At 35.1% G+C, this 12,780-nt stretch overlaps 1 protein-coding gene across 2 annotated transcripts in view; it reads left to right on the forward strand.

The window, feature by feature from the left end:
- AP1AR (adaptor related protein complex 1 associated regulatory protein) overlaps positions 1-12,780 on the forward strand; it is a 40,222-nt gene that overhangs the window by 20,057 nt on the left and 7,385 nt on the right. For both annotated transcript variants that reach the window (XM_054485706.2, XM_054485707.2), the window contains exons 2-5: positions 3,601-3,649; positions 5,152-5,178; positions 7,899-7,924; positions 10,912-11,008. In XM_054485706.2, coding sequence (XP_054341681.1) covers positions 3,601-3,649; positions 5,152-5,178; positions 7,899-7,924; positions 10,912-11,008 — 199 coding nt within the window. The remainder of the gene's footprint in view (positions 1-3,600; positions 3,650-5,151; positions 5,179-7,898; positions 7,925-10,911; positions 11,009-12,780) is intronic.

Consider the following 12,780-nt stretch of genomic DNA (forward strand, 5'->3'; position numbering starts at 1 on the left):
GGGAGGCTGAGGCAGGAGAATCACTTGAACCCGGGAGGTGGAGGTTGCAGTGAGTCGAGATCCAGCCACTACACTCCAGCCTGGGTAGGAGTGAGACTCTGTCTCAAAAAAGAAATATATATATATATATAATTTTTCTAGATTTAGGGGGTACAGCTGCAGATTTCTTACCTGTATATATTGCATAGCGAGATACCATCTTGTGCCAGTCAGAATGGCCATTACTGAAAAGTTAAAAAGCAATAGATGTTGGCGAGGATATGGGGAAAAGGGAACACTTAGCCACTGTTGATGGGAATGTGAATTAGTACAAACTTTATGGAAAACAGCATGAGGTACTTTTATTTCGTGGCAATTACTATCATCTGATGCATTTATCTATGTGTTTATTATCATTCATTCCCAAATTGTTAGCTCCAAGGTGGCAGTTGTATTGCCAGCATCTAGAACAGTGCCAGGCACTTTAGAAGCACTTGATAAATATTTATGAAATAAAAGTGTAAAACTTAAAGTTTAGTAGTTGAGTACTTCCATTCCTTTCCCCAGTTGTTCCGCTTACCCTTCACTTACATTCTCATCCTTACCTAGGAGCAAGTAGTGAAGGATTGATTGTCAAGAGCCTCATCGAGAACAAAACTGAAGGAAAGAACAGAAAATGCAGGATAGTTTATTATAGGAAACATTGTAAAAGGTATATTCCAAATTTGCTAGGCTTTTAAGCATCCAATAATATGGAAAGATTTGAGTTTTCATTTTTCGTTTCTTAAAAGCTCTCTGAAATCTGAAATGGTCCTTTCAAACCATTAGAAAGTTGGCTTTCTAATTATTTTTAAAACATATATATTACGTAGAATATAGAAAAGTATGTGAAAAGTTATGGTTTTATATGCCTGGAAGTTGGCAAAATGTCAGTGACTGAATTTAATACATCACATGTCTGAGGGTCCTATTCAGTCATCAATAATGTTTGAACAAGTAAACATAATTCAAGCATACTTGAATAAGTAACTTAATTCATGAAATATATACATATTATGTTTCTTGGTATTTTCAGATAAGTCACAGGATAAAGCTCCCCTGATAAAAATGTTGACCCTGAGTTTGCCAAATTGAATATTTACTTTATCAGTATAATCTTAGCTTTTATTGTGGTAGGAGTCAAGATATACATTTTGTGAACAAAGTCTCAATCTAATCCATTTTAAAAGGAAAGCTTGAATTTTTTCCCAAATATATTTTGCTTTTCTCTTTATCTTGTTTTATTTGTTGCTATTCTTAATGTACTCCCTTGTCATATCACTTATGTTTATTAATCAGGACTTTGTGGGGGACAGAAGCCCAGTTAAAACTATCTTAGGCAAAGGGTAGAATTGATAATAGGGATGTTAGGTTTCTCAACTAATAACCAAACCATGAGCAGGCTGGGATGCATATGCTTCTTAGGGATGATTTTCATGCTGTCAGAGCACTCTTTCAGCTGATTTCATTCCTCTCATTGCGCATTGTCAGAAAGCATAAACCCCCACAACTCTCTAGAGCTCTCAGAAGGATATTGTCTCTCCTTGCTCAGTTTCTGTGTAACCCTGAACCAGTCAAATGAGGTGTGAAGGATTGATTGATTGTAGCTTAGTCAGATGCTCAGAGATTCAGAGTCGTGTGAGAACGTGAGTGTCCTCACTATAGCTGGCTGTGAATAGAGGGGACAGAAAAGGGAGATATTTACAACAGATAACACTTTTGCCTACTACTAAAGTTAGTTTGTATTATCTATGTATAATTAGACTAGAACATGGTGTTCTGCCATCTAATACAAATGTAGTATAACAGTTACCTTGGTTTCAACAGTGTTCTACTTAGCTTTGGGCTTTGCCACAGCAGTGAAGTCATACTGATGGCTCCTCTTGATAGTGTTACTGAGCTTTATTTCTAATTATTCAGCTGTACCACTCAATAAACCTGGAGGAGGAAACAGATTAATCAGAAACGGATTCTTCATTCAGGGAAGATAGTGATGGTTGCAGGGAGAGAAGCATATAGCACTGTAAGCAGGAATCCTAATGCCAGAACCCAGTGCTACTACTGAAGGTTCAACTCATTTCTGTATTTGTTTGATAAATAAAGGAGAGAGAAGAGTGGAAGCACTAGATAGAGCATTAAGGGTATTGCATTTATATTGGATATAGTCCATGAAATCCGTGGAATTGTAATACCAAATTCTTTGCTTTTTACCAATGATCTTAGCGGGCAATAACACAGATTTGCATCTATCAGCAGATAAAGATTATAGCAGGAAAAATAGTTTCCATAATTTCATTGCTATTTTTTTCCTTCAGTCATGATATGGCATTCTCTTTCACTAAACCTTCATCCACACACATACACATAATACAAAGAATTCTGCACTTTGGGAGTACCAGAATTTCTTAAGCCCAAGAGTTTGAGACCAGGCTGGGTAACATATTGAGACCTCGTCTCTACAAAAAATAAGTGAAGCCAAGCATGGTGGTGCATGCCTGTATTACTAGCTACTGGGGAGGCTGAGGCAGGAGGATCACTTGAGCCAAGGAGTGCAAAGCTGCAATGAGTCAGGATTGCGCCACTGCACTCCAGCTTGGGTGACATAGTAAGATCCTGTCTCCAAAAAAAAAAAAGAAAAGCAAAAGAATTCTGACCTGTCCTAACCCCAGGATTCTTCCTGTTTCTTAAAAGTGTGCTGTCTGTCCATGAATCCTGATGCTTTAGGAACACTTAGTACAAATTTGGATCCCCACTGTATGGGGATGGAGTTCTCCATCAGTTTTGGCAGCTGTAACAGGAGCCACATTATGACTGAAAGTCTCAATTTCCTGGCACTTCCAGTTACAAAGGACTGTGAGTGGCCCTGTCCTGGGATGCCAGCTTGGATGCTGTAGTACTTAGAATGTAGACATATCTTTGGAGAAGATATAATAAAGAAGATTCCTATTTGACTACGTATAAGTTTAATAGGAGCAGAAAAGAATGATTAAAATAAAGTCAATATTTGGCCCTAGTTGGAAAAAATAATGTAATGGATTGTTTGATTGACATGTATATGCATTGTTTTTCTCTTTTATTTGTGAGGGCATGGGAGGATAACAAAGTCTTGAATAAAGATACATGATTCCACCACCAAAGATAACTACTCTTAGCATATTGACATATATACTTTTAGATACTTAATGTTTTGTGTATTTTTAACAAAATTGAGAACATATTCTTTTTTATATATTATTTAACACATCAGTATTTTTAACGAGGTACTTTTCTTGATGTAAAAATAATGAGATACATTTTAAAATGTATTCTACTCAATGTAGTAAATAAATTAATTATTACAGGTTTAGTAAATATTAGTGCCAATAGAAAGAAATACTGGTTGACTAAACCAAGTCATAATGAAGTTTAAAAATCTGGACTTTTTATATTCTTAGGTAAATTTTGTTGTTCTTTTTTTATAAATATAACTATATGTTAGAGATTTTAAAGTTGCTCTTGAGGAAATAAATGTTTTTATGCTATATATTAATTCAATCTTAGAGTTAATTGTGTTTTTTAAAGTTACTCTGTTTTCCTTCCCAGATCCAAGTATTTTAGAACATGCTCAAGAGGTGAGCACTTAACAATAGAGGTAAGCAGTCGTTAATTTGATTGGATTAAAAGTGCCTTCAGAAAGGCGGAAGGGGCTTTTTGTTGTAAAGAGGGAAAGATCTGGACCCAAATTTAGAATGGACTGTTTATATTTCAATATTATTCATGTTAGTGAAGATTGAAAGAGTTGGAGCAGTGAGGGAAGGAATGAGTAGGAAGAAGTTTGCAGAGGATTATGGTTCTGTTTTTCTAATAGCTTTTTCCCCCACCCTACATAAGTCAGGGAGAAGGTACTCTTCTGTCAGTAATAGTGGCTCACTAGGGCAGTGGGTATAATGAGAGGTGGTTGGCCTGCCCCAGCAGGGAGGAGTCCAGAAACAAAGCAGGAAGTTGAGTTTAAGCAACTCCACAGCAGAATCACCAAGTCACTTTTTCTTTGAATGTAAAATATAATAATAGAAACTACCATTTATTCCTTACCTACTATAAACTAGCCACTCCACCATACAAATTAAGAATGTCATCACAACTCTGTTGTAAACAGGTGGTGGTCACCCTGTTTCATGGATGAAAAATCAGAGGCTTAGACAGGTGAAGAAATTGGGCTATATTACACAACCTATAAGTGGCAAAACCTAAATTCTAGTCCAAACTGCCTGGCTCCAAAGCTTGAACACTGTACTTTATGGCCTTTTATATTAATAAGGAAACATGTGTAAGGCAGGAATTAAATATTTAAAAATCACAAACCAATATAAAAATAAGATAAAGATAATAACTTTAACAGTTTTATTCTTTTTTTAGAGAGATTCCTTAATTTTCTAAACCTTTTGAATTCATTGTTTCCTCTCAATCTTTAAGCCAAACAGTATTGACAATAAAACACCTTTTCTTTCAGGTGGTTACTTATAAAGTTACTTATATTTAAAATACAAACATTTTAGTGATATAATAGTAATGACTTTTATTAGGTCACTGACATAATAGTGTTAATCACATTATGATCAAACTGTTTACATTCCTATCTCTAGAAAGACATTGTATTTGGGAATAGTAACTACCATTTAGTAGATTTTCAGTAAATAACTATATGAATGGATAGATGAATAAATATAAACATGTAGGGAAATTCTTATTTGGTATCTTTTAGTCCCCATTCCTTGAATAATTTTCCTTCTTATGACATTTGTTCTGAAGTCAAGTGAAGTGGAATATTCTGGTAGCATGGAATTAAATTACTTGTATGAAATATGCAATTCAGATGAAAGTTTTAGTTCTGATTTGTGTAGAAAATTGCTATAATTCTCCTGTTTGATTTTCATTCGTAGAAAGTCATAAATTAAAATAGTATATGCTTGCCTTGGCCATTTTGTAGGACTGTTAAATATATCAAATGAAATGATGTATTAAAGAGGCATTTGAATTAAATAGCTTACAAATATAAAGGTATATTATTTTTAAGTGAAAAAAGTAACATAATTTCTTGAGATGTATACCTAAGACAAATATTCCTCTTAACACTTAGCTTTTTTGTCCTTTCAGTTTGAGAATCTAGTAGAAAGTGATGAAGTAAGTATTTCCATAATAGTACAAAACTTGTATTTGTTTTTCTCATTAATCGTCTCATTAGTTCTAACAATTATGTTTACAATTTTTATTATTTTTGTTTTAGAATTTGTATTTTCTGGTTTTTATTTTTACTTTTTAGTTCTTTATTATTTCTTTCTTTTACTAATTTATATTAGAAAATAATTCCAAATTTTTTTACTATCTAAGATACACTATACACACACACAGGATTTAAAGCATTATACAGAAACCCGAGGAACTTCAGAAAGTTGTACTTCTAATATTTCTAACCTCTTGCCATTAGGTAGGTAAAATACCTCACAATCCAGAGTAGACCCATTGTCTTTTGTTGTTGTTGCTGTTGTTTTCTTTTTAAGAGACAAGATCTCGCTATGTTGCCCAGGCTGGACTCAAACTCCTGGGCTCGAACAGTCCTCCTGCCTCAGCTGAGTAGCTGGGACCATCGGTGTATACCACTTCACCCAGCTTTGGAGTAGGCCTATTCTTTATAGTTTTCATAGATTCTGATGTCAGATTTTCTACATGTTTATTCTACAGTTTCTGACTTTAGCCATCATCTCTTTTATCAGTTATTCTTTATGTTGGTTTTCTACATTTCATCTCATAAAACTCAGCAAGTTTTAAGATGCTTCTCAAATACAGAAATGTTAAAAATGAGAAGGGAGTGCATTTTAGAATCAGCAAAATGTGATGTATATTTCAACATTTGATCTTAGTCAAAAGGCTAAGAAGCATTTCTTATGCATTGGTATAGTTAGAACTTTAGTTTGTATGCTAATTTGCAACTTCACTAAATTAATTGTGTACGTTTCTGCAAATTACTTAACCTCCCTGGGCCTACTTTCTACATCTTTAAAATTGGTTAGACTAGAAGAACACTGAAAGTTGATACTTTGTCATTTTTGTTTTCTAGGGAAAGAAGAAAATATTAATATTTTCCTTTAAAAATGTATTCTTTAGTCCAGCCTTTCTCAGAGTATGTATAGAATACTAGTCTCAGAATGTAAATTAGCATGTAAAAGATTCTGAGATAGACTATTGTTAAACTGAATTATTTAAACTTGTTCAACTCAGCTCTTCATAAATTAACGCGGGTAAAAATCCTTTTTTAAAATAATAATACGTATTTTTCATCTGATAGGACACATTTTGGAAACTATTTTAGCCGTTTGTTCTCCCAGTAAAATATCATTCCATTTCATAGAACTTATTTCTTTTCCTTCGCAAAGGTCACTTTTGTCTTCATGTCTTTCTCTTAAAAAGTTTAAGCAAACACTGGACATGATATTTTTAAAGCATCTGACAAGTGTTAAAAGTAAGCGTTCTTTCAGCCTCCAGTAGAATTCATCCCAGCATCATAACACTTTTCAAGAGAACTCGTGATTCCATGGATTTTCCTAAGATGCTTTTTGTTTGGTTGACTGAGGATTTTTTTGTTTATTTTTGTTTTTGCTAACCCCTCTTTTCCTCTCTCATTTACTTCATATTTTGTGTTTGGTTTAGTTGAATGTCATCCTGTTTCGTAGTGCTACTTTCTAAACTAATGTGGACCATTTGGAATTTTATTTCTGCTATTATATTTTAACTTTCAGATATGAATAGTTTAAATGTGTAAGAAATAGGCATAAACCTGAATAAATCCTGAAAATAGTTACGCTTTGCTTTGGAGGAAAAAACTACAGATAATTTCGTAGCCTTGTGAAAGAAAACAAAAAGTTCATTCTCATTATTGTAATTATGTTCGATAAAGTTGCTGTAAATGCTAAATTAGTGAATGCTGAAGCATTACTGCAGGGGAAATACAAGGTTAGGTTCCTACAAGCCTCTGATCACAATATGTTCATCAACCAATCAGTATATAGCCTCATTCAATGTGCGTTTCTGTGTAAGACACTGTATTAAACATGTATTATTGATTCATTAACTTTGAACTCACAGCCAGTAGCACCAACTCATGCTTGTATGAAGCTTACATAACACACATATTTTCCCCGTAACACACATCATAGCTTTCTTGGACTTTAGGAACACTGGAATACTTAGAGGACATTTTAAACAGAAATCACCAGCAAAAAAGCACAAAAATGCAAACAATGTGGCATTCAATAGACTGTAAAAAGGATACTTGTTTATAGCATGAGAGCTGAAACAAGAAAGCAGAGTGTCTGTTGCCCTGTTCTACCTCATCTGGGAATGTGCATTGCTGAGCGACTCAAAATTTTTACTGCTCCATGCCTGTCCTTGAATGACCAAGAGAGCTCAAATACTGATTTTGTGGTTACAAGTAAATTTTCCAAGTAGGCAAATGTGCAAATACAGAAACTGCAAAAAAATGAGGATCAACTGTTAATATAAATGAGAACATAGAGAATATGTTGTCTAATACCATCCTGACCCCAGTTCATTTGGTATATAACAAATATTTGTTAAAAAAAAAATTAAGAAATGTCTAGCAAATGGTTTTATGTAATTAAGCTAGATAGTAAACTAAAGTTTGCTTTGGAGAAGTAGCAAAATTTTAAAGCTTTTTCTTTCAAATATTTTTAATAGTGAAATATATTTAATAGTGAAATGTATTTACTCTGATTAAAAAAATGGGTACGTTGAAAGTATTTAGATTAAATAAAAATTGTATTGGTTACTTTAAATAGAATTTAGCTAATGAATTTGTTTTAATTGTTTAATTAATTTTTGTACAGGGGGAGAGCCCAGGAAGCAATCATAGGTAAGGCTTTGTTAAAAAAAAAAAAAAAAAAAAAAAAAAAAAAAACTTCTATGCAAACTGTAAGAAAACTCTCTTAAGAAGTCAGGCTTTATCATTTGCTTGCTTTGAGACATTAAACAGTTTACATTTCAGAACTTTCAGTTTTTTCTTTCTATAAGATTGAGACAAATATTATATATCTCAAAAGACTGTTTTAAATATTAAAGAATTTAATGTAAGTGCCTAGATGCTTTCCTGTTGTTACCTGTCATATGTTTTTTAGTTTTCTTAAAACCATTTAATATTGATAAGTACATTTCTTTAAAATTTTTTAACTTTATTACCCCTTTCCTTCCTTATGCATTCTAAAACTTGTTCTACTAAATTTTTTCACATCTTTTAATAGTAACTAAAACCTTATACTATAATTATTTAAGCAGCTTTTAAATATTTTATTAAAATTGTATGTGTTACTTGAAGAAGTATCTTTAAGTCAAAACAGCGTTCTTAATTTCAAGAGAATATTTTTCATATACAGTGTTATATTATGAACAAATAATCCTTACTTTTTTTAGTTTAGCAAACATTTATTAAGCAACTATCATGTGCCAAGCACCGTGCTAGACACTGGGATTTTAAAAATCAGGCATAGTCTCTCCATTAGAAGAAAGAACATACTGGTCTGGGAGATAGATTCTCGAGATGACTAATTTCAATATGAGGTAGGGAAAGCAATTAAATAGTGATTATAGAACATTCTAGGGAACCCTAGAGAAGAGGCTGTTTGCCCAAAACAAAATCCAAGAAGACATTTTTAAGGGGATAACACCTGGTGTTGATTGTTGAAAGGTTGGTTAATGCTAACTCTCCAGGCAGAGCAGGAGGACATTAGAAATTGCATAAGCAAAGTGAGAGAATTGATTGTAAAGGGGCACAAGAAAAGTATGTAAGGTGATGGAAGTGTTATGTATCTTGCTTCCAGTGCAAGTTACATGAGTGTATACAATTATCAAAACAACTTTATGAACTGAACACTTAAAATCTATATTTCATTTTATTTAAGTTATACTTCAAAGAAAAAATTTTAAAGCCCTAATATACAACTAGGGCTAGCAGAAGTTAGAGCTGGAGGGACAGAAGTAGGAGATAATACCTATAAATGGCTAGTTAACCATGATAGTTACCAAGATTACCTAACTGAGGTGGGGGTTTGGGGAGAGGTGGAGCATGGTGAGAGAGCAAGGATCTGAGGATTGACTAGGCGGACACTAGAAGAGGATTCTGAAGATGACCAAGAAGTAGTAGGCAAAAAGAAGAACCAGGAGAGCTTGGGAAGCCAAGGGAGGGGAGACAGGCAGACAGATGGGAATGGTTAACACTGTCCCATGAAACTGAGGTAGTAAGATAAGGACTTAAAATTGTCTATTGTATTTGGCAACATAGAAGCCATTGATTACCTTCGCTAGAGTTACTGGAGTTAGGGGAGCAGAGGCAGACTGCAGCAAGTTGACAAGTGAATGGGAGGTAAGGACATGAAGGCAAGAGAAGAACAGTAGTTAAGAACGAGAGCTACACTACCTGGGGTTCAGATTCTAGCTCTGCCACATACTATATGACTTACTTAGCCATCCTCTTAATCTGTCTTCATTTCACTTCCCTCATATGTATAATCCTTATATCTACCTTAGAGGGTTGTTGTGAGGATTACAATTTGCTAATATATGTGAAGCATTTAGAAGAGAGCCAGGCACATAGTAAGTGCTAGGTATGCTGACTATTGATATTATACATTTAATTTCGGGACTTGGCTGAGAAAAAAGAGGGAGCAGTAGCTTGAGATAGATACAGGTCAAATGGAGGTTTTTTCTTAGTTTCTTCTTCCTTCCTTCCTTCCTTCACATGGAAGAGAGGTGCAGACAGACAAAAGGAATAGGTTAAAGGTAAAAGAGAGGTACTAATTGATAGAACAAGGTCCCAGAGAATTCCCTGGAGTGGGGCAGGAGAGATGGGCTCAATGGTGAATGAGTCAAGAGTGTAAATATAGTAGGTGACTCTGAACAAGTTAAGAACATTCCTCTTTAGAGGATGGTAAGGAGAATAGGAAGGATATATGTAAGTAAGTGGGGGTTGCCACAAAGTTGGAGCAATTCATGGTTGATACTCCTCATTTCTTAAAGTGGAGTGAAATTGCCTTTTAAGATAAAAAAGTATGAATAAGGAACTTGAGTATGTGAAGATTTTTAATTTGGTAGTGTAGGATATGTGAAGGAGTTGCCACATATATATAAAAGGACTACTGCTGGGGGCCGAGTGCCAAGTTGATGTCAGGTTTTCTCTAGCAGCCTGAAACAGAAAGGGCTGAACATGGAAATGACCCAGGGTCAGAATGTGAGTAAACCAAGTGAATATGGAATAATGATAGGAGTGCAAGAAGGTGAGTATGTTGGTAAGAAAGTAGTTCAGATCTGCCTTGGTGTCCATATTGGTTGTAAGTGAAGCAAGGCCAGAAGATGACTGGGACAGATAGACTGGGAGAAAAGGGAAGGATGAAGGGCCTGGGGAAGCCAGAGTGATTAAGCAGGATAAAATAGGAGGATTAAGAAGAGTTCCAGAATGGTATAAGGGCTGAGATCAGGGTGTAATAGTGTACTGATGTTTATATTTTATGATGAGTATCTTGGGATATGGTTTGGGGTATATACCCATAGGTCAGATGGCTGAAGCAGAGCCAGATGAAGGTAAATAAAATCCACATTTCTTAAAAGGTGGCTGTAATGCTTTAAAAACTATTCTGATATTGTATCATCTTACCAGTTTATATACTAGAATAATAGCAAGTGTTAGAATGTATACTTTTTACTCTTAATAATTGAAGTTGTAGCAAATTGCTTTAACATTTTTAACAGCAAAATTTGAGAATTTCACTGGCTTTTTGAGTGTTTTATTTGGACTTAGACTCATCAGAAGTTTTTGTTTTTTCTTTTTCTCCTCCTCCTTTTTTTCTCTAGGCCTCTTACTGAGGAAGAAATTGTTGACCTAAGAGAAAGGCATTATGATTCCATTGCCGAAAAACAAAAAGATCTTGATAAGAAAATTCAAAAAGAGGTAAATTGTCTTTTATGTTGCTTAAGTATGTGTTATCATAAAGAGAGAGTTGTCATTAAATAATATATTGTGTAGAGTCTTTGGACCTATGTTGAGATATATACAGATGAGTATGTTTTAAGAGTTAAAAAAAATCATTCCAGCCTATTATAATTTCTTTTAGTTTGGCTTAATTTATCAGAAATCATATGCTGCCAAAAAATGGAGATAGTACATTCTTTTAAAAATAATTTCTTAATTCACAAAGTAGGAACTCTGGCAAGAATATGCACCTTGGTATTTAAAACCAACTTTTAGAGCAGGCTCACACCTGTAATCCCAGCACACTGGGTGGCCGAGGCAGGCGGATTGCTTGAGCCCAAGAGGTTGAGACCAGCCTCAGCAACATGGCAAAACCCCATCTCTACAAAAAATACAAAATTAGCTTGGTATGGTGGTGCATGCCTGTGGTCCCAGCTACTTGGGAGGCTGAGGTAGGAGGATTGCTTGAGCCAGAGAGGTCAAGGCTGCAGTGAGCCAAGATCATGCCATTGCACTCCAGCCTGGGCAGTAGAGTGAGACCCTGTCTCAAAAAGGAAACAACAACAAAAGCAAATTTTTAAAAAATTACCCTGTTTCACAATAAGTGGTTTTTTGAAGAGTTTTTGTCTTGGTGTATTTGTTCTCAGAGAACCAAGTACTTATAAGTGTTAAAGTTATGTAATGTGTTTATTGAAATGGCCTATAATTATGGTTTTGCACCCACTAAACTAAATGGAATTATTCATATTCCACTGCACATTTAAAATTTTTCTGTTTAAGACCGGGCATGATGGTCATAGTTCCAGCACTTTGGGAGACTGAGGTGGACAGATCACTTAAGTCCAGGAATTTGAGACCAGGCTGGGCAACATGGTGAAAACCCATCTCTAAAAAAAATAGAAAAATTAGCCGGGCATGGTAGCACACACCTGTAGTTCCAGCTACTAAGGAGGCTGAGGTGGGAAGATTGCTTAAGCCCAGGATCCTCAAGGCTACGGGAGTTCGAAGGGGAGCCAATACACTCCAGCCTGGGTGACAGAGCAAGACCCTGTCTCAGAAAAAAAATAAATACACACACACACACATACATACATATACATATATTTGTCTTTAATGTGGGTATGTTGGCTCATGCCTATAGTCCCAGCACTTTGGAGGCCAAGACGGGTAGATTGCTTGAGTCCAGGAGTTAAAAACCAGCCTGGGCAACTTGGCAAGACCTCATCTCTGCAAGAAATACAAAAATTCACCCGGGGTGGTGGCGCACGCCTGCATTCCCAGCTACTCTGGAGGCTGAGGTGGGAGAATGGTTTCAGCCCAGGAGGTCAAGGCTGCAGAGTGTTGGTGCCATGGTACTCCAGGCTGGGTGACAGAATAACACCCTGTCTCAAAAAGAAAAGTATGTTTAGGACCAATTAGTGATTTCAAAAGCATTAACGTAAGCTATACAGTAGCTGTTAATATTAGTCTAAAGAAAAAAATTAGTGTTGAAATTTGATTTTCAAGTTAACTTTAACATACAATAGATATTACTAAGGCAGTTTGTGTGCTTTTATGAATGGCAAGAACTTACATTTGAAAGTAATTTTTTAATAGTTTGATAGTAATAAAATTAAGGAGACATGTGCATTGATGTTAATTAGATGGCAAGACATGAATTTTGTGAAAGCCGAGTTCACTTTGGTCACAGTGATGTAATTGATCTTAAAGATACTGGATTTATGAGGGCCAAAGCCGGCAAACTAGTGAGG

This window comes from Pongo pygmaeus, chromosome 3 (genome assembly GCF_028885625.2).
Source record: "Pongo pygmaeus isolate AG05252 chromosome 3, NHGRI_mPonPyg2-v2.0_pri, whole genome shotgun sequence".
Taxonomy (NCBI): domain Eukaryota; kingdom Metazoa; phylum Chordata; class Mammalia; order Primates; family Hominidae; genus Pongo; species Pongo pygmaeus.